Below are 21,732 nucleotides of genomic sequence, written 5' to 3'. Positions count from 1 at the left end.
AGTCAACTTGCTATCAACACAAGACCTGTCCAGATTGGAAAACTCTCCAGCTGTGATACAACTGTCTCCTCTGAGTAATTCGTTGTTTTGATAAGTGGAAATAAATAATAGAAATGATGTAATGAGTTGATTTAGGGCTTGTGTCTGGTGCCTGAGATTGTTTACTGATCTCATTGCTTGCGGTCATGAATAACACATTTTTGAGACAATATGTCGACAATATGTTTACTGATATGTAAGCAGATGGAAGACAGAAATGTATGTGTTAATTGTGTTTTTTCATCCTTTTTTCTTTTTTCCTATTTGAAAACAATTTGAAGTATCACTACGTACGTTTAAAAATGTGATTTTTACCTTTCTACACTAACTGTGTTTGAGTAAGCTTCAGACGATGTGGCTTCCCATCCTCACGCATTTGACTATGTAGGCCTACCTGAGGGAGAAAGTGTGATAGAGAAGAGGGAAAGAGGCACATTTTGGCTGAATTGTGTTAGGACTTGCGTTCAGAGAACTTTACGAAACATCCTTTTAAGATATTAGTTAAAGCGACGGAGGATGGAATGATTGAACCAACATTTAAGAGAGAGAGAGAGAGAAAAATAGTATCTGAGAGTCTTTTTCAAAGCAGCATTATTTTCTTCTGGGTGAAGAAATTAACATCTTTTCACTCACCACTGTCAACATTGTCCAGTTCATAATGCCCTTGAGTCACGCATGGTTTCCACGACAACATAAATGGAAAACAGATCCCTCTACTGGACACAAGTGGAATGGGATAAATTACATATCTGTGAAGGAACATTTTTGTTATCTGAAATAAAACCAAGCGAGTGAACATGCAGAAATTTGCTTATACAGTGTTTTAAAGTTGCACCTTAGATAGGAGAGATATGTGGGGTAAGTTGTTGAGTTTGTACCTTTACCTGGTTACGTTTATCTTCTTATATTTACTAGAATTACCATTAAGCATATGTGCTAACAGTGGTTTTTTTTTTTAGATAGTAACTTAGTGCAGTTACAAGATAATGTGCTTTTACGCTAATAAGCGTTGTATCTGCGAACACTTTATCTACACAAGCAGATAGACCAGACATCCCTGTTGAAAACAAACAAAAAACACTAGAAACCATCACAGAATTTGTAATGGTTTTACTAGTTAGAATGGGAATTTTACTGGTTTTAATGGAAACGGTAATGGCGTCTATTGGTCTTTACGGTCTTTACTAGTAATGGTCGCCTTCGTGGCTTGTTAAAACCACTAAAAGGCTGTCCCAAAACACACTACAGGAAACCATTTTTTTAATGGTTAAAAGTTGATGGTTTGTAATGTTTATAATGGTGTCTGTAGTGGAAACTATTAGAATTTCTGTGATGGTTTTGTTGTTGTTGTTTTTTTTTCTAGCAGGAATGTTACATGAAAACAGCATAGGGTCACTGTCCACTCACTGTCCGGAAACAAGAAATGTTAATAAACTGGAAAAAGAGTGGGCAGAACTGCATAAACATTATGCACATCCTGAGTCCCCCACGCAGAACATATAGCATCAACAATGCACATGATGTATATGCTGTGTAAACAACTGCTGTATGTAATAATTTAACAACTAATACTGACTTTACTCAATTTGGTCAAATTAGGATGCTAGGATTGGGTCTTCACTCATCAACCTGGATAACCTTGGTGGGTGTAACCCTGTTACAAATGACTAAATAGTACCATATTAATGTGTTTACATACATTTTATGATACGTACATTGCAAATACCTTATTACAGTTATGTAGTTGTACATTACATTTTATTTTGCTTTATTTTAATATTGTTGGGACATTGAAACATTTTTAAAGCAATCTGTTATGCTCAGCAAGGCTACATTTATTTATTATGTAATTCATTCCTGTGATGGCAAAGCTGATATTTCAAAGTCATTACTCCAGTCTTCAGTGACATGATCCTTTAGAAATCATTATAATGTGCTGATTTGGTTTTCAAAAACTTTTTTTTTAATTTATATATATATATATATATATATATATATATATATATATATATATATATATATATATATATATATATTGTCAGTGTTGAAAACAGGTGTGCTTCTTAATATTTTTATGGAAACAATGATACAGTTTTCTTTTCAGAATTTTTTGATGAATAGAAAGTTCCCAAGAACAACGTTTATATAAAATAGAATTTTTTTGTACCATTATAAATGTCTTCACTGGCACTTTTGATTAATTTGATGATGCTTTGCTGAATAAAAAAAAATGAATTTCTTTCTTATTGACCCCAAACATTGAACAGTAGTGTATAACTATGAACCATACTTGTTTAACACAGACAGAAAAACAGTTTGAAAATGTCAAATCACAGCTTTTATTTTGGCATCCAACATAATCACATTAATGCTACATACAGTACAGTACAAGATACGTATTAAGTCAGATTCAAGTCAAAGGATTCAAGTCTCAGGTCATACAGCACCATTTCTCTTCATCCCATTCAGTTCATATCTCAGTGTTCATTGGTTTCCGAATCTCATATTTGTGATCATAGCCCGAGGAGAGCAAAACCGTCCCTCAGATCCTCAGTCTCGCAGGGCTACAGTGAAAAAGAAAAAGAAAATGATTTAGCACTGACAAATACGATATGACCTTTGACCTCATCAAAATGTTTACATTTATATAGCTTATGGAGTACTACCACAAATGCTACTATTACATAGAGTGAGTAAAAGTAAAGGACACTTTCTTAATGACTAAATTTGTCAAAATTTGTTGTAAAATATTCAAATTGCCACATTCTGTCATCTAATACTAGTCCTATAGTTTAATTAGTATTAATCATATTAAAATTATTGTAAATTTGCTACCTGCAAGATCTGATTGAGTTTTCGAACAAGTCGGACAGAGTTTTGGTGAAGGCCATCCCAGGCTTTAAATCTCCTCTGCCTCCGTGCAACAAATGTTTGCCAGCAGTAGAAATAGTCTAGAAACAAAACAGAATCTAATAAATGACAAGTGTGATGTAATTTGCCACATTATGTCAGAAATATTAACCACGCCCTTCTGTTCCCTCCCCACTTACCTTTGTAAGTCATCACAGAGATCTGCACTCCTGCCCTCTTCAGGTGTCGCAGTCCTTCCCTCTCCTGGCTGTCCTCTTCATCACAGAAGTAAAGGCGTGACACAAAGATTCTCAGACGCAGATTGGGCGTCTGTGACAGGAAGTGGGCAAGTTGTTCAGCGCATTTAGAGCAGGGCGACCAGGAGCAGAACCAGGTCACTGCGTAACACATTCTCGCACCGTCCACACTGGAGCCCCACAGCCCCGGGCACAACGCACCCAAGTGACGTAGGAAGAGCAGCTTGAGACGAAAACAGTTGCAGATGGAGAAAGAATGAGTAAGAGGAGTAAGTGAGTAAGTTTTTCTCTCTATAATAATACCTTAATGTTTCACCTTTTCACATTATCAATTAATCTTTGCCTCACCTCTACATGGCAGCCGGAGCGATTGCGCAGGTGTCCGAAGTCAAAAGAGAGGGAATCAGGGCCAGTGCGTCTCTTTACTACAAAACAAAGGTACGTCTCGTGTCTCCCTCGGGCCCAGCGCACATTCTTATAATGGAAGATAAATTTCCTCTGGGTCATGAGCACACTATATCAAAATATGACACTTTGTTATTAATTTTATACATTTGTCATAAAAAAGATCATTAAAAATTCTTCAGGGTTCTTTGTTTAACATCTACATGTATTTAAAACAATAACAACAAACATATTCTCTAAAATTAAGTCTTGTATACATAATTCTGATTCTTAATTTTTTTTTCTCTTGCAAACAAGAATTGGAAGATATCAACAACACATTTTCTATACTGCAATATTGTGCTGACATAAAAAATAGTTTTTAGTAACTCTCAAATAAAACAAGTCTGCTACTTTTAAATAAATTACATTTTTAATTTAAAATTAAATGTAATTAAAATATTAACTAAATATTTCACAAATTAATTTGCTAAAATGCTCAATAATACAAAAGTCTATGCTGTGTCTACAGCGTTTTGTAGTGATCACATTGTTCTTTGACACCTGCAGTCATCAGTGGTCGGTTGAGTTTAGACGTGGTTCTTAACCATGTGCATTTAAATATAGACTCAGAGCAACGTGCATCAAGTCATTCCCAGACTAATAACTATCAGTTTCAATTTACACTTTCTGAAACTGGAGAAAATCCATAAACCGGTCAATGCACTTGCACATCATTAAAGTACATGAACTGAATGACATCAAAGCATTGGTGTATTCCTTAATTAATAAAGCTCTAATAAATATGATTACCAATTCTAATGGATATACAGTTAATTTTGCCTACACAGACTAAAAAAAAATCCCCCTCTCACTATCACTTGTTTTGTTTTCACTTACCTGTCCAGCTTGCTGATCATTCCGAGAGTCGAAACTTGCTAACTCATTTAGTCAAGCGAAAGTCAGTGAGAGTTTAAAAATGGGTCGAGGAAGAGGGAGGTATAGAAAATCTATGACATGTTCATATAGCTGTAAGAAAGAGGGTCTCTGATTGGGTGAAAATGGTTTTCAAACCTGTTTGGGAGGGCTGAGGTGCATTTAAACTACGATACAGCTCAATAACCTGTGCATGTGATATTTAAAGAGATATGTAAAAGAGTTACAGTCTACAGTTGCACAGACAAAAGACAGTGAAAATCATGATAGATTGTGAATTGGATGGCATAATGGATGAATGCTTGCATGCATTTATTATCTCTTTTTAAACTGTGTATTACTTTTCCAAGTTTATACAATAGCACTTGACTTTGTCCTAACCGCATATTAGTCTCTTGAGCGTTTGACGTGTTTTCTAACCTTTTTGCTCCAGAATGTGCGTCAGAAATTGCTGCCAACAGTATAACCAAAGCCAGTTGGAAATTTCCAGATCTCTTGCACCCAGTCAGGGAAGCCTCCACTTCATTTTTCCCACACAATTCCAAAAAAACAACTCCCATATACCTTCTCTCTCTTGCTCAGATTTTCTCCATCCGCACCCTTTCCACTTGTTTAGTTTTTCCCACAGGGAATAAAAATGGGGGGAAAGAGTTGTTTTACTACAGGAGGTCACCACAACCCCTGGAGACACCTTCTCAGAGGGTTTTTCCAAAAAGCCACTTAACCCTCACACAAGCACACACTCCAATGCGCAGGTAGCGAGAAGGACCAGCAAATCCGCCTGGTTTAGGATTTACAGCATGCTTGTTAATTTGTTGCTGTCTCCAACTGTCTTTGGCTCTTTCCTGGTGACTTTAAAGTTGGCATCCTGTGTGTTTGTCTGTCTCCAGTCACTCGACTTCACCCTCTCATGCACTCTGCGGCCAGGGAAATCACCGCTCCCCAATGAGCTCCCTCTCAAGTGTATGTGTGTGTATGTCTGAATTCGAACATCTGGAAGAGATCTGTCTGCTCCCATGATTTACCTTCCGACCACAAGTCTTTCTGAGGTCTTACCACAATGCGCTATGTGTGTATAACATGGGAAAACAGAGAAAAGAATATACTGTAGGTCCTGCTCCTGTTAAAGCGGATTCTCATGATTTTTTTTACTGCTAATGATTTGTTTTGATGCGTGTTATCAAGAAAAAGACTAGACTTTTGTTTAAGACAAATCTATTGATATAGACTCGTGATACTAATCATTCTAAATGGCCAGTTCGCCAAAAAAGTATAATTCTGTCATCATTTACTCACCTTCATGTCACTCCAAACATGACTTTCTATTTTCTGTGGAACACAAAAGAAGGTATTTTGGAGAATGACATTTTTGAGAATGGCTTTTTTGTCCATACTATGAAAGTCAATGGGGTCCAATATTGTTTTGCTCCAAAAGGGAACGAAGGTTCCAAAAGGTTCCCCAAAGAACTCTTCAGTGAAAAGTTCCCAAAGAAGCATTTTTTCTTAGTGTGAAGAACCTTTTAAAAATCTAAAGAACCTTTTTCCACTATAAAAACCCTTTTGTTCAGTGGAAAGGTTCTGTGGATCTTAAAGGTTCTTCATGGAACCATAGATGTGAATAAAGAACCTCTATTTTTAGGAGTGTACTGACTTTCATTGTACAGACAAAAACAGTTATAACATTTATCAAAATATCTGTTTTGTGTTCCTCAGAAGAAAGAACATCATGGGGGGTTAATGGTGATAGAACTTTTAACATTTGGTTCTCACAGGTGACCCAAAGCCCACTTTCCTTTGTTTCTTGCTTAGGGTGGGCAATGAAGACCACCATATTGTGACAAGGGGCACAACAAATGAATCGAATCATGGCCGGAAACGCCAAGTCATATTTTCCGAAACGCACCCACCTACACGCACACACATACACACATACACACAGACACACACACACACACACACACACACACACACAGAAGCCCATCGTGCAGACAAACTCAACCACAACTCCAAACACACTTACTTTCCAGAGTCATGAACTCACATCTGTTTCCTGGCGACAATAATAGTTACACATCGGTTAGGGGGATATAGCAGCAGGTGTTCAATTGCCTGAGCAGCTCTGTACATTATAACAAAAGCTCCTCCACAACAAACCCGCCACTATGACTTGCAAAAGCTATCAAAAGGAAAGATGAAGTAATTGTGCTCATTAGTTGACTAACACAATTGTAGCCCATGAAAACTTAGTGGCTGGTACTAAAGCAGTTTTTTACATTAGAGTCGTGCATGTGACAAAGACAAAGACACGACACTGCCTGAAGAAAGGTTCTTCGAGGTTTGGATTCATTTATATACCTCAGACACCGAAGGAGGTCTGATAAAATGGAAAATTTTTCAGGTGAAAATTCAAATCATCCTGAAACTGTATTTAAACCTAGATATGCATAATACTGCTTACAGGAAAGTAATATCAAAACCAGCAAAATGAGTACAATAGGCCTACATATTTAACATGGTTATTACTTAAAAGTTGTTTAGTTAGTTCAGTAATCTCTTTTGATTTTATAGGTAAAAGTCCCCGACTGTAGTATGCCCTTGTGAAAAAGAAGTGTGCTTAATTGTATTAAATGTGCACCTGTAATATATTTCAAATCTTAAAAGTATATATATATTTTTTAAAAACTGAACTTTAAGAGAATATAAAATGAATGATAAAAAGGCCATTTAAATGTAGCTAAAGAGAGTACCCTTTCATGACTGTTTCCTAACACACTTAAGTGCACTTTAAAAAAAATCAAACGAAAGGTTTTACTTTTTACTTAATCTTTTGTCGTACTTTAAATAAGTGCATTTATTTTTATGTATTGACTAACATACTAAAGCATAAGTAAAGTACTTGATTGTGACTAGTGTATTTGATATTATATTTAAAGTTAACATTTTAAACATACTAAATTAAGTTTTAGTTGGTGATTATGAAATTAACATGTAAAATGTACTTAAAGGGAGAGTTCACCCAAAAATAAAAATTGTCATCAGTTCTGCATTCACCCTCCACTTGTTCCAAACCTGTATGAGTTTCTTTCTTCTGTCGAAAACAAAAAGATGTTTCGAAAAATGTTGGTAACCAAACAGTTGACGGTAGCCCTTAAAGTTAATGGCTACCTTAAACATTCTTCAAAATATCTTCCTTTTGTGCTGAACAGAAGAAATAATCTCATCCAAGTTTATAACAAGTAGAGGGTGAGTAAATGATGACAGAATTTTAGGTGAACTATACCTACCCCTACTTAAGTGGGTCAAAAAGCCCTCTAAAGTTCAGGTGATTGCATTTAAAATATAACACATTTCCATTTAATTGCAATTAATATACAGTCCAGTGTCTGATAATATTTGATGTAGTTTGCATTTCAGTATATTATTTTAAAGTGTGTTGTTACAATAATAAGCATTCTTTTTAGAAGTATGCTTAAGTGTCCTTTTTCACTAAAGTGTGGTTTCTAAACAATAGTTAAATGTTTTGGGTAAACATTAAGCAGCGAAAGCCTTAAACGTGACAGTGCAGCTTTCTGTTGCAGGTGAGCATCAACCCGACCACACAGAGAACTGTATAAACATCCGGTGGTGAATGACAGCCAAAGGTGCTGTTGGGTAGTAGTGTGAGTGGTTAAGGTATAGCTGGTGTTTAAAGCTAACCACACAGCATGAGCAGCTCTTAGTTTCAAATACACTCAGCGTCACTAAACTGTATCCACCCACACACATTTAGCATGCGGGAATTAACTGTACTTGCAGTGGCTTTTGCAGAAAATTTAAAGCAAACGGGCTGGATATGAGAGATTTAACTCAATTCGCGATGACTTTGTAGTGTTGTTCCTAGGTTTGCTTCTGGTAAAATCTATCAGAGCATTTCAGTGCAGCAAAACCACAGATATATTGGTACAGAAAGATCAGTGAAGCAGAAAAAGAGATAACCATGCTTGGTAGAAACACATTAAAAGGTCTACACCGAAGACACATACATTCTTTACATTCACCAGTACACTGTAAGCTTAATTAAAAGAGTTTTAGCAGAATTGAATGGCACGAGAAACTTGAGGGACAAAACCTTTATTTATGCATTTAAAAAAAGCATATTCATCAGCAGTCAAGGGAAACGTACAAAATGTTTTCACAAAACCCCTCAAATTCACTCATAAATACAAGATAATAAATAAGGTGAATAAACAAGGTAAACACATGTAAATCACTATCTTTGTCCAAAATAAATAAATAAATAAAGCAATCCATGCTATAAACAATAAGTCAAGTCAAATGACTGATTGTCCTTTCAGGCTCAGGCTTCGCAACCCAGAGATGATTTCTGTAACGTTCAAAAACATTAAAATGCTCTTACATAACAATAGAAATGATTTTTATATATAGTGGCAAAACCTTACATGGTCCATTAAATGCATGTTATGGATATAATCATGAATTAATCCTATTCAAAAATAACTAATTTTTCGTTTTCGATCTGTTACTCTTGGATGTGCATCACAATTCAAAGATCTGCAACTACTTCCATTTCACTACTTAAAAAAAAAAAAAAAATCTTGGTTACTTACAATGGAGCCAGTGGTAAAATATTGACTTTTTCAATAGTAAAGCCACAAGACGTAAACAATATGCATGTCAACATGATTCTTAGTTTGAAAAAATTGCTTGCTAAGTTACAGTTGTGGCCAAAGTGATCAGAACGGTAGTATTTTCAGCAGCTAAAAAATGGTTTTAAGTCAGTTATTTCTATGTTTTACTGTAGTGTGTCAGTAGGAAATATCGGTTTACATTTCCAAACATTCATTTTGCCATTAATTGTAATAATCCAGTGAGATTTTTGTCTGATCTGATCATCATCCACTGGAATGACATCCACTTGTCTGGAATGACATGAAGAAACAGAATAAATCCAGAAGAACTGTGGCAATGTCTCCAAGATGCTTCAAGAGACCTACCTGCAAAGCTAACTGAAAAACTATGCGCAAGTGCACCGAGGGCAAAAGCTGCTTTAAATGCAAAGGATGGTCACAACAAATGTTGAATTAGTTTATAGTTAATAGAAGTTAATTTATAAAAAAAAATATTTTTGACAGCATCCTAATTTTACAGCATTTTTACACAAGTGCCTAAAACATGAAAAACTTTTAACAGTATTGTAGCTTTGTGGGTAGGTCTCTTGGGAGCATCTTGGAGATGTTGTTTTTTAAATGTTTTTTTGTGGTCACCATTAACATTACACCACAGGTTTATTGAGCATAATGTGTATTGAACCCAGAATATTTGTTAAATTATGTGTTGCCTTGTCTAGCAAAGAAAGCCTTTCGTTCCTGTTTCAGTGTGACTTATAGATCCTTAACAAACACTTTAGTTAAAGGGAAACCCAACCAACCCTTCTCTGGCTCCTCATAATCATCATCCTCCTCCTCCTCCTCTCCAGTAGTCCCTGCAGTCTCGCCCTGCAGACGATAACCCAGCCTCCTGAAGAAAGCTTCTCCCACTTTGGATGGAAATGGCACATGGGCATAGACCCGGCGTATGCCACTCTGCTTTGTTCTGGACTCCAGTCCCTGCACCAGCAGTCTACCCAGTCCCTCTCTGCGGTACCAACTCTGGACCACCAGCCTGCAGATCCTACATACACCGTCCCGACTCCAACCGTCTCTAGCCACGCATCCCATAATCTCCCCATCAGAGTCCGCCACCCACACCTCACCAGCAACCTTCGCCCTCTCCTTCAGCTCATCCTCATCCACATGTTCTCTCTCGGTTGTCTTGTCCTTCTCCTTTTCTTTGGGTTTTTTACGCCGTCTGGTTTTCTCCAGTTTGGCTCTGCCAGCGTGAGGATTGGATAGATCTGGCTCTGTGTCTGCTTGGTAACTGCTACCCATGTAGTCCCAGTATGGCCTGCTGGAGCCCAAGATGCCCACCGACCGCGGTATGGTGAGTTTGAGGTAGATGATGAAGATGAAGACGGGAGCAACCAAGGCCAAGATAAAAGAGTGCAGTACACAGCGGAGGATGGAGGAGAGTATGGCCAGCATGAGGAGAGCGAGAGGACGAGTCAGAAGGTAAAGAATCAGGCGGTTCTCTGTTCCCTCACATCCTTCCTGCAAACAAAGATAGAATGAGAGGAGGCCATAAAGAGAAAAAAATCCTCAACAAACGTTTTCAGTGTTGGCACGTATAATGTACCTCACTGACCTCTCCATGGTGTACCTCCCAATTATTTCTATCTGCCAGGTTCTTTGATATTGCTAGATAACATGATCTCCATGTATGGCATTTCTGCGGTAATAGTGACCTGAAGCCTATACACACACACACACACACACACACAGTGCTGGGGTAGTAACTGTTTACATGTAATCTGGATTATGTAATCAGATTCCCAAAATGTTGTACTTGTAATTAAAGTATATTACATTTTAAAATGGTTGTAATCAGATTATAGTTACTTTTTATGGATTACATACTATTCACACAATGGCAGTACATTTTTATAATTTATTGATTCTGGAAGTCTGGACAAAAATATTTCAAACCTAGAAGACTTTCGGTGTGTCATTGTTGTTTTCATGTTTATTAATGTGTTTCGTGCAGGGATTCCCAAATGTTTTTGTCATGTAGTTTTATGATGTAGTTGACGTCAAAACATGGAATATAGGCTATTTTCTTTCTTTGCTTTTGTAAATCAATATGGTATGTTTAATGGTACGTTTAAAACAAGTTTGATAAAAAATAAATAAAGTAATCTAAAAAATAGCCCGATTTCATTACCTAAAATTAGTAACCTAGATTACTTTACTAACTAGTTTTCATCATGTAATCAGTAATTGACCTGCCTACAATTAAGTAATCTACCCAGCTGTGTGTGTGTGTGTGTGTGTGTGTGTGTGTGTTTTGTGACAAATGAGGACATAAATTTGTATAATGACAAGGGTATGATGACAAGAGGTGAATTACAAGGAGAAAGTGACTTTTCAGGACATTACCCCATGTCCCCACTTTTCAAAAGGCTTATAAATCACACAGAATGGAGTGTATTGAAAATCTGAAATAGCACAAAGTTTCCTGTAAGGGGTAGGGTTAGGTGTAGGGTTGGTGTAGGGCAATAGCACATACAGTTTGTACAGTATAAAAACCATTACGCCTATGGGATGTCCCCACTTTTCACAAAAACAAACGTATGTGTGTGTGTATATATATATATATATATATATATATATATATATTTTTTTTTTTTTTGAGGAATATGATGTTGAATCGCACCTTGATGAGAGCCTTTACAGCATCAATGTCCTTCTCCTGCATCCTGCGCAGATGTACATCACCAAGGTCCAATCTAACCATCTTGCCTGAGAGAGACATTATCAGAAAAGGTTAAATTGAAATTATAAACATTTAATTAACATAGGGAAATCTGAATTTACTCAGATTTTTTTTATTAGATTTTTACTTTTCACTGCAGAGAATGTAATTGCAAAAAACAGTTAATTCTCTGAGGAGTATATGCAAATAAGGACAAGTTTAACGTGATAGACTTGTGGTATATGTACGATTGCCTCATGAGATTATTATATTGCATTACATCTCAAAACATTTATGAAAAAACTATTTATGGCTTGTCTATGTCTTTCCGACTGAGCAGCTGTTCAATAGGCATTTCACAGGTTTAGTAGCATGCTGTACCGTTAGCTTGCTCCGTCACCACGCTTTTTTAAATGCCTTATATGGTAAACACCGCCTTCTTTACAGCTTAATCAATGGCTGTAATATATAGAGCATGCGTGACCTACTTACCCAATATTCAGAGAAGCCGTGAGTGCTTTAAAAGCAAAGTAATGCAAAAATGCCCTCTGTAGTCGATGTTACTTGCAGTGTTTGAGGGACGTTGTCTTCCCGCATGGAATGCAATTTCAACCAATCCTCATCCGGGAATACGACACTGCGCAAACTGCGTAGTCTAGATGCGCACATAGCGGTTTACGCTTTCAACGCTAGAGCGCATGCGTCCTGTATGGATTTGACACATGTGCGCGTTAAATCTATATTTTAAGGAAAAGCATATTTAAATATAGCAAAGCTTATCTCTATGTGTAAAATGATTTTCAGCAATTTCAAATGGAATATTAACTGTATCAATGAAATCTTAACAAAAATGTACCTACATATGACGTAAAATGAATATATTTTTATGCTCTGAGAAATAAGTAAAACAGCAAACACAAATACTGACATATCTATTTTTTATTGGTAATTGTCATCTAATACCAATATTAATAATGAAAACAAAGAGTAGACATATTTACAAAAGTTCACTTTGTACAGTCACTGTCAACATGACAGCATAGCTGAATATAGTTCATATTAGTTTATAAATTCTCTTTTCAGTGCACCCTGGATGTGGAAGAGTACCAGGGATTTCCTTCATTTAGAAACCACTGCTTTTTGGCTGGGTTGTATTCATGATTGTGGTTTGTGAAATAGCTCCCTGTAGGGGCCAGGTGAACAACTGTAACTACAAGCAATATGCTTTATCCCCACAAAGTGCAGTCTTGGGGGGGGGGGGGGGGGGGTGACAACAGCTTAGGAAGAAGACACTGTGGTGTTCTAAGGAGTTTATGTAATGAGCAAACAGGTCTCGAATGATTTATGTAAGATTCAACATAGGTCCTTTGTTGGTCCTACAGCTACAATGTTGTTGTCAGCTTCCTAATCTCTAAAAACATTTAAGTCCAAAAGGAACACTTTAGAATAACAGAACCATTACTTGAAATTAATCCGGTTTGGATATGGGGTAAGCAATGTGCCATTTTGCATTTAAAACCGTGTCATGAGGTGTGATTTGTGTTAAAGCCAGTCAGATTGACTATTAGAGTTCTCTATACTTAACCCTAAGTTCCAATCAGTCCCATCTCTGACGATGATATGCTCTCAGCCTCAACAAGTTTTGACTCTTCTGACATTACTTCCTCTCGTGCCTCTTGTACATCATTAGCTTGTTTTTCCTCAGTTCCTTCCGCTAAAGTATGTCCTACATCTGCTGCCTCTATGCCACCCTCTCTCAAACTGCTGGTGCTAACTTCAATTATAACAATGCCTTCTCCCCCCTCTAACTGGAAGATTCCCTCCATTTGCCCAGAGTTTGCCCCAACAGCACCTTTAAAACTGCCCCTTGGCCCAGAACCGTTGCCCTCACCTTCTATCAGTGCAATCATTTGAACACTGTCCCCTGGACCTGTGCTTCCATCCATTTTTGTCTCTTCACCGAGCTCAAATACCACATCCTGCCCTTCCAGAGGCACCAAGGCTTGACCCGGATGGCAAGAAAGTCTGAGATCCTCACCTGGGCCTATAAAGCCTGAGTTTGGCTGAATGTCCTCCTCACTCTGAGGCTCTGTTTGGAAATGAAGCACAAAGGACTTTTCTACTTCAACACTTCCCTCAGCATCTGCAGTTCCATGCCCCTCACTCTGTCCGGTCCACTCTTGGAGTAAGTTAAGAGAGACCATTTCTGTCTTCTCTTTTCCTGCATGTCCTTCACATTCTCCCTCTGTCTGAAACCGGAGGACATATGACTTCTCTCCTCCACTATTCCCTACCCCTTCTTGCTGGCCCTCACCTTCAATCTGCAATACATAAGACTGCCCTGCATCATTCCCTCCCTCCATCTCCACCTTCACCTCCATCTCATCCCCCTGTCCTCCATTCTCCATTTCTTTCTTTAGGCACAGAACAAAGTGCTCCCTTGAGATTTCTTCGACAGCTTTCTCTTCGATTGGAACACTCTCAGGATCACTGGTCAACATGGGGGAACTGTTTATTAGTGTGGAGTTTGGCATCACTGACATAATGCTAACTGCAGGAACTGAAGAGCTTCCAGGTACTTGGCTAGTGCTAAAAGGTGACACAGCCTGTGGATCATCAGCATTAAGCCGTGGGAACTCTGTCTTTGAAGAAGCAGCAGAAGTGGCACTGGATATTGTGGTTGATATGGAAGTTGCAGCTGATAACATAAACGGTTGCTTAACTGGTGTGGTCTGAACTGTAGGGGGGGGGTTTTGGGTAGCAGCTTTAGGCTTCCGTCCACGTCTGGTTCCTCCTTTCCGACTACGACCGAGGCTGCCTAAAATAGGACGAGCAATCGTCGATGTGCTTTGAGGCTGGGCAGTAATGAGGGAAGCATTATTATTAGTCAAAATAAATCTCTGCTGTGTCTGAACTGGTTGAAATTGCTGGATTTGAGTTTGGGGTGCTGCCAGAACCTGGGGCATTGCTGGAATGGTCTGCACCAAGGGGAGGGTCTGTGGTTCTGAAGGGGTGGGAAGAGTGTTTGTACTGGATGCTGTGGGAACCAGGATAAGACTAGGCTGGTTTCCATTGTTGGACTGGCACTGAAGCAGCAGGAAATTCTGTGTCTGTGGAGGTGGTGGGGGAGGAGGGGGTGGAGGAGGAGGGGCAGGCTGTGTTGGTGTGGGATTGGATAGTGGGATCAGTTGCAACCCTGAAGTCGTCTGGATCATAAAATAATTCTGGGACGTGTTTGGAGGTATGTCAAGATTTGGGGGTGAAAGAATCAATGTGGAATTGCCATCAGTGGGAAACAAGGAGGTAAGCCCTCCAGGTACATTCAGGTTTAAATTTAGCGTTGCTGTCTCTGAAGCCCCACTACCTTTAGCCACCTTTCCTGCTTCCTTCGCACATGCTACTGCACCCCCAGAACTGTGAGTTCTCAAGTGCCTCTGCAGGTAGGAGAGCATGACAAACTCTTTTCCGCAGTGTTGGCACTTGAAGTCCTTGCGCGAGGAGTGTGTGCGTAGGTGCAGCTGCAGATTGGATGAGTGGGTGAAGCTCTTGTGGCACTGAGAGCATTGAAAGGGCCTTTCTCCAGAGTGTGTCCGTTCGTGCTGTTTGAGGTTGGAGGTTTGAGAGAAAGCCTTACCACACACAGAGCAAGCGTGTGGACGTAGACCAGAATGGAGCTGACTGTGGCGACGGAGACAGCTGGTGTTCTTGAAAGACTTGCCACACTCCTGACATACATATGGCCGCTCACCGGTGTGCTGGCGAAGATGGTACTGGTAGTGTGAGCTCCACTTAAAGGTCAGTGGACAGTAGGGGCACTGAAAAGCCCGCACACCTGTGTGGACCTAGATGGGTTGAGAACAGTTTTCAAGATGTTTTTAGAGCAAATTTAGAAAACATGAACAAAATTAAGGATTAAAATGGTAAAATTCCAAATATTAGAATTCTGTCATTCATAAACAAAGCTGCTCAGGCCATTCTCCGTGCATAAAAGCACCATAAAAGTATTATTGGTGTAGCTGTTATGACTCATGCGCTACATTGCTTTGTGCGAGATACAAACTGAAATACAAGTCACTGGTAAGCTTTCCTTTAGTGTTGTTAACTGCTGTCAACAAATCAGAGTCACTGAGCTTAACTTATGAACTGGATCAACCCAGAAATATTATTTTTTTTAAAAACATAAAATACCATTAATAAATTCTACCATTCAATTAATACATTACATCATTGATGTAATAATGCCATCAATCAGTTTTTTAATACTACTGTTACGCAAAAACAAATCAAAACATGTCAATTTGACAAGATCATCTATTTACCCTTTGGTGTATGGAGAGCAGTGAGGACCTTTTGAAGCTCTTGCCACACTCTGTGCATCGATACGGTCTCTCCCCAGTGTGGTCTCTCATGTGGTACCTAAGTCCTGATGAACCTTTGAATGACTTCCCACATTCAGAGCAGCGATATGGCCTCTCTGTAGGGAATGAAAACAGAAATTCAGCCGTGAGATGAATATGAGAGTTACACTGTGTGTGCAAATGTCTCATGTATCAAATGGGTGTTTATTATACCATGTAAGGTAATGTAAGGTCTTCAAAATCTTGAAAATAAATAGCATAGTGTAATAGCATAGTATAATTAATAAGAATAATGAAACCAGATTTTGAACATAAACCAAACTAATCATTTCGCATCCACTGCAGCACTCTTACCATTATTTGTGGCAGATGTCTTGCTGCCTCCAGCTCTTCTAGCTCCCTTTCCTGATGCTTTAGCAGATGGCTTTACAGTTCGTCTCTCTCCCTCCTCAGTAACGGCAATTAGACTGACATGGATTTCTCTCTCTCCATCTTCTCCATCTCTCTTTAAGGAGGGCAGGGGCAGTGAGAGAGAGGGGCAGACGATCTCTGCTTCAGCCTCTGCCTCAGCAAGCAGCCTCTGTTCAGGGGTGTGGGAGTGCTGGTGGTTGAGCAGAGAGGAGAGCAGAGGGAAGGAGCGATCACATGCCGAGCAGTTGAACTGAGAACGCGACTCGGATAGAGCAATAGGATGGGCCTTAAAAAGAAAGAGACAATGAGAAATGAAGGTTTGGTTCTTAAAATTCTCTGTCCACCAGAACAGTTTCTTGGTCTTACCTGAGCCACATGTCTGGTCAGACCGCTGCTGGTTTTGAAACTCTTCCCACAGTAGACACATTCTGTTGTAGCTTGTGCAGTTGGCACACCGGTATCAGTGGGCATCTGATTCACAGACGCAGTAAAGGTCTGCAGAAGATCATACTGTGCCTGCCCCGACTCATTTCTAACGGCATCCAGACCAAGTAACTCTGCCGTCTGCCCACTATCTGCAACTGTGGTGGTTTCAACAACCTCTTCAAAGTCTGCCAACAATGGTGTAGCCCCCACCAGTGACACTCCACCTCCCTCAGCCTCTGTGCTATTTTCTGTAGCAACCCCTCCACCACCTGCTGGGCCAAGACTATCTAGATGTAGAGTCTGATGCTCCTCAAGGTGACTCTGTGTTGAAAATGTCTCATTACAGCTGCCACAACTGAACAGCAAAACACCAGCACCTGTGTCATTCTTGCTCATGTGGATATGCTCTGAGCCCGTGACAGTGGAAGAAGTGGGTGTGAGCGTCAGCTGTGGCAGGATGTTCTGATTGGCTGTACCTGAGGTAGCAGGAGAGGTCGTATTGTGAGTCAGGAACACCTGTCCGACCCCTCCTTCCTGTCCACCAACGAGCCCAACCATTTCAGAAATGCTCATCCCAACAGTGTTCAAGTCCTCTGTCAGCACCACCTCCATCTCTCGAGCTGCTGACCCTGAATCAGCCCCTCCAGCCTTCCCAGCACTTTTCCCCTTTCCTTCTGTGTGAGAGATGCGATGCAGTGCCAAGTTGGACGAATGTGTGAAGCTGCGCCCACAATCCCCACAGACATACGGGCGTTCGCCTGTGTGTATGCGCATGTGCTGACGCAAATTAGTGGACTGACTGAAGGCTTTATTGCAGACGTCACAGACGTAGGGCTTGAAGCCCAGGTGTACATTCTTATGGCGACGCAGACTGCTAGAGTTCTTGAAGGCTTTGGAGCAGCTGTCGCATGGGTACGGACATTCACCGGTGTGCTGGCGGAGGTGATACTGGTAGTGTGAGCTCCATTTGAAGGTCAAAGGGCAGTAGGAGCATTGGAAAGTGCGAAGGCCTGTATGCACACTCCGATGTATCTGGATCGATAAACCATTGTTATAGTAGGTAATTAGAAAAAGAACATTTTTTGGAAAGAAATTACTACTTTTATTCACTAAGCCCACACTGAAAGGATCAAAAGCGACAATAAAGACTTTTACATTATTACAAATTTAATTCAAATAAACACTGTTCTTTTGAACTTTCTATTAGCCCTAAAAGAAATATATTACAGTTTCCAAAAGGTTTATGCCAGGTTTATTAGGCAACGAGATCGGGGAAAAAATAAAAGATCAATTTTTTTTAAAATAATTAAAAAAACACCATTGTGCAGTTGACCACTGGACAGTTAAATTAAATAAACAGTTTTAAATATGCCTACTCTGACAAATAAAACATATATTTATCCATTCTCTTTTATTTCAATGAATACATTGATAATTGATTCCTTCATTTTATTTTGAGGTGGAACATAAAGATGGGAATGGCTCACCTGTAGAAGAGAAGAGCGTTTGAATGCTTTACCACAGTCATCACACTTATACGGCTTCTCTCCAGAATGAGACCTTGAACAACATACGAACCAATTTTATTGAGGAACTTGTGGTGAACAGCAAATAACAGAACAAAAACAGTCACCATGGAATCACATCTTCATAAATTATACAATATTCAATGCTGTGTGACCCTGCATCTCAATCCATATGTAGAATCAATTGACCTCTCACCTCTGGTGGTATAGTAGGGCAGATGAGCCCTTAAATGCCTTAGGGCAAAGGTTACAGCGATATGGCCTCTCATTATTATGGCTTCTCTGATGATGTGCCAATCTGGATGACCACTTAAAACTCTTGCCACAGTCCAAACACTGGAATGGATGCTCTGGGTTTTGAGCCACCGTTGCAGGGGGTGTTGATGATGTCACTATGTCACCTGTGAGGCCTACTGTTCCTGACTCTTTGCCCTCTTCTTCTCCCTTCTCTCCATCCTCCTCTCCATCCTCTACGGAGGGGAGGAGGGAAGGAAAGGGGGAGAGGGAGGAGGACGTCTGAGAAGGTAAGAGTTCGGTCTGGACCACCAGAGTAGCAACTGTGTTAGCCATCACAACTGGTGTGAAAAAGTTTCGCTGTAGTGAAGGAATCTCAGTCGTTTTGTAGTTTTGCTTTAATTATGGCAGCCATGGCTTATGTTTAGTAGAGTTTGGGCCAGTTCTCTCAGATTTCAGCCAGAGAATCTTTTCTGAGGCAAAATGTCTTCTATTGTCTTGTCCTTATTAGTTGGTAGAGCTGTAATAACACATTTAAACATTTTTATGATTCATGCAAATACAAATAAAAACCATTTAAGATATAACAGTGATTGTCAGCTGGTGTGATGTTACAACTATAAAAAAAAAAAAAAAAAAAAAAAGGGAAATTTATTTTCAGATGTTGGGGACAGCAAACAATAAGATGCAAATATTCACGTAAAAAATAAATAGGCATATCAGCTTCTCATATGTTTTTTAAAGTAATAGTTCACCCATTAATGAAAATTTGCTGTAAATGTACTCATCCAAGATGTAGATGAGTGTGTTTCTTCATTGGATCAGATTTGGAGAAATGTAGCATTACATCACTTATGAGAATGAGAATTCAAAAAGCTGATAAAAACATCACAATAATCCACAAGTAATCTACATGACTCCAGTCCATCAAATAATGGCATTTGAAGTAGAAGCTGCATGTTTGTAAGAAACAAATACATCAAGGCATTTTAAAAACTGGCCAAAATACCAGTCCATTATCCATAATAAAGCTTCCTCCAGAGAAAAATTCCATCCCCTGTTATCATCTTACATCAAAATCTACCAACAAATTTTTGTTAAGAACTATTTTGGACTGTTTTCGCTTGTAAACAATGCTTGATCTGTGCATATTTCTCTCTTGACTCAGACAAGACAACATTTTCATTGCAGAAAGCAATATTATCATATTTTAGCTGGAGGCAGTGATTTGAAGTTGAAAACGTCTTAATGATGGATGTGTTTATCACAAATATGCAGCTGTTCGCTTCACTGGAGTCGTGTAGATTAATGTGATGTTTTTAATCAGCTGTTTGGACTCTGCTGGCACCCATTCACTGCAGAGGATCCATTGGTGACCAAGTGAAGTAAGGCCAAATTTCTCCAAACTGGTTTCTATGTTGAAGACACAAAGTCATATAAATCTCAGATGACCTGAGGGTTAGTCAATTTTCAGCAAATTTTCAGTTTTAGGTGAATTATTCCTTTATTTTGGTGGAAGCAAGCCAAATTAGGCAGATTTCCTCATACTTTAAAATTATGAATACAACTTCACAGGGTAAATGAGGATAAACATGGTTTGTACTGTGCAAAATAGTTTTGTGCTATGCATGGACATGAAGCCATTGAATTTCAAGTGACATTTAGAAACAGGATAAAGACAAGTCTGCTGACCATCAGTATCAAATCTTTAAACACAGTTCATGGTAACATTAATACATTTCAAGTATTACATTTTTAGATTTGTTTACTTTTGCACAATAAATATGTATGTACGCATGTACCGTGTCACCACTTCTGAGTGTCAAAACTGTGACGTAAAGCAAAAAACACTGAAAACTGCTGACATGTAAATAAAAATATACAGTTTATCCTGAATGTCTGAGACTACACTGTATGTAATTTGAGATGAAGATGAATATATTTAAGCATTATTCTGCATTATTTCTAGGTCACTAATCAAGCAAATGTGTGACACTGATCATGTGAACTGCTTTGTACAGAGTGCAGAGAGTCAGATGTTCTTGTCCCAAGCTCCCGAATCATGTAATAAACCTGCAGAGTGCCATTAAAGCAAAAGCAAAAACTAAGACTAACCAAATACTAAAACATTCTGAAATTCATTTTCAACAATTCAACTATTTATTCAAGATGTTATGCTACTAATAAATTTGTGCTTAACAAAATATTACATTTGCTAACAGACTTTTAAACAAGACTGCATGTTATTTTAAAAGAATTCATTCCACGAGTAATTCTGAAGATCCTCAATAACAAACAGACTATTTGAGTTGATCCACCTTCCCCTTTAAAGATCCTCCTCCTCCTGCTTCACTCCCCCTCCCTCACCCGCTATCTATCTGTGTGTTCCTGCCTTCTTGTCCCAGGGAAATGGGGAAAAAAAACAAACACAAAATGGAGATAAAAGGCTTCAAGTGGCCAAAGCGTACTCACCCCTCAGTTTCTAAACAAATCGACAGTGGGTCGTTTTATCGGCTGTTTGTTGAATTATTTGCGCTGTCTCGAGCCGGCCTTCTCGAATCCATCCCAGCCTTGCCTTCGTTCCTCAAGCGTCACAATATTTGTCGGAATAAGTGCATTATTTTATGCATGTGTTCTTCCCCTGGTTCATTGCTGAGGAATAGCCGTTTTTGATGTAAGGATATAAGGCCGAACTCCGCAGTGATAGTCCACACAACCTTAACAATAATCTAGAGCACAAACTAACCAACAGTCGCCGCTCTGTGACCGCCTCTCAGTAAAGTCGTCGGCTATTGGTCCGCTCTCGGCCCCTGTTGGCTCGTCTCATTGGTCAAGAAAAAATACTGTGACGAACTTTTTATTAAATTATGCATAGACTGTCGGTGGTTATGTTTAAAACCCACATGGAATAAACCAATTAGCTTATTATGCAAATATCTCTTCTTAAATAAGTCTCAATTCAGC

General features: G+C 39.0%; 3 protein-coding genes and 1 long non-coding RNA gene across 5 annotated transcripts; 1 reads left to right on the top strand and 3 right to left on the bottom strand.

The window, feature by feature from the left end:
* Positions 1–2,163: 2,163 nt before the first annotated feature.
* On the bottom strand, positions 2,164–4,459 carry aicda (activation-induced cytidine deaminase). The gene is made up of 5 exons (XM_058745922.1): positions 4,431–4,459; positions 3,495–3,660; positions 3,090–3,369; positions 2,875–2,990; positions 2,164–2,603 (listed from the first exon to the last, which is right to left on the bottom strand). The coding sequence occupies exons 1-5, from the start codon at positions 4,448–4,450 to the stop codon at positions 2,553–2,555; spliced, it is 633 nt and encodes a 210-aa protein (XP_058601905.1). The 5' UTR covers positions 4,451–4,459; the 3' UTR covers positions 2,164–2,552.
* Positions 3,274–10,079, top strand: LOC131521315 (uncharacterized). Its single transcript, XR_009266260.1, has 3 exons — positions 3,274–3,415; positions 3,508–3,584; positions 9,943–10,079. It is a non-coding gene; the product is annotated as an uncharacterized LOC131521315 (long non-coding RNA).
* On the bottom strand, positions 7,687–12,547 carry nat14 (N-acetyltransferase 14 (GCN5-related, putative)). Of its 2 annotated transcripts, XM_058745920.1 has the most exons (4): positions 12,306–12,547; positions 11,775–11,860; positions 9,895–10,612; positions 7,687–9,385 (listed from the first exon to the last, which is right to left on the bottom strand). In XM_058745920.1, the coding sequence occupies exons 2-4, from the start codon at positions 11,853–11,855 to the stop codon at positions 9,306–9,308; spliced, it is 879 nt and encodes a 292-aa protein (XP_058601903.1). In that variant the 5' UTR covers positions 11,856–11,860; positions 12,306–12,547; the 3' UTR covers positions 7,687–9,305. The 2 variants fall into 2 exon arrangements, with proteins under 2 accessions (XP_058601903.1, XP_058601904.1); XM_058745921.1 differs by having other exon boundaries at positions 7,687–10,612.
* A 256-nt stretch (positions 12,548–12,803) lies between these two features.
* On the bottom strand, positions 12,804–21,596 carry znf628 (zinc finger protein 628). The gene is made up of 7 exons (XM_058745915.1): positions 21,241–21,596; positions 18,731–19,288; positions 18,496–18,568; positions 16,949–18,040; positions 16,526–16,868; positions 16,133–16,287; positions 12,804–15,655 (listed from the first exon to the last, which is right to left on the bottom strand). The coding sequence occupies exons 2-7, from the start codon at positions 19,102–19,104 to the stop codon at positions 13,400–13,402; spliced, it is 4,293 nt and encodes a 1,430-aa protein (XP_058601898.1). The 5' UTR covers positions 19,105–19,288; positions 21,241–21,596; the 3' UTR covers positions 12,804–13,399.
* Positions 21,597–21,732: the final 136 nt, after the last annotated feature.

Source organism: Onychostoma macrolepis, chromosome 16 (genome assembly GCF_012432095.1).
Source record: "Onychostoma macrolepis isolate SWU-2019 chromosome 16, ASM1243209v1, whole genome shotgun sequence".
NCBI classification, from domain to species: Eukaryota; Metazoa; Chordata; class Actinopteri; order Cypriniformes; family Cyprinidae; genus Onychostoma; species Onychostoma macrolepis.
This window is presented reverse-complemented; position numbering and strand designations above follow the sequence as displayed.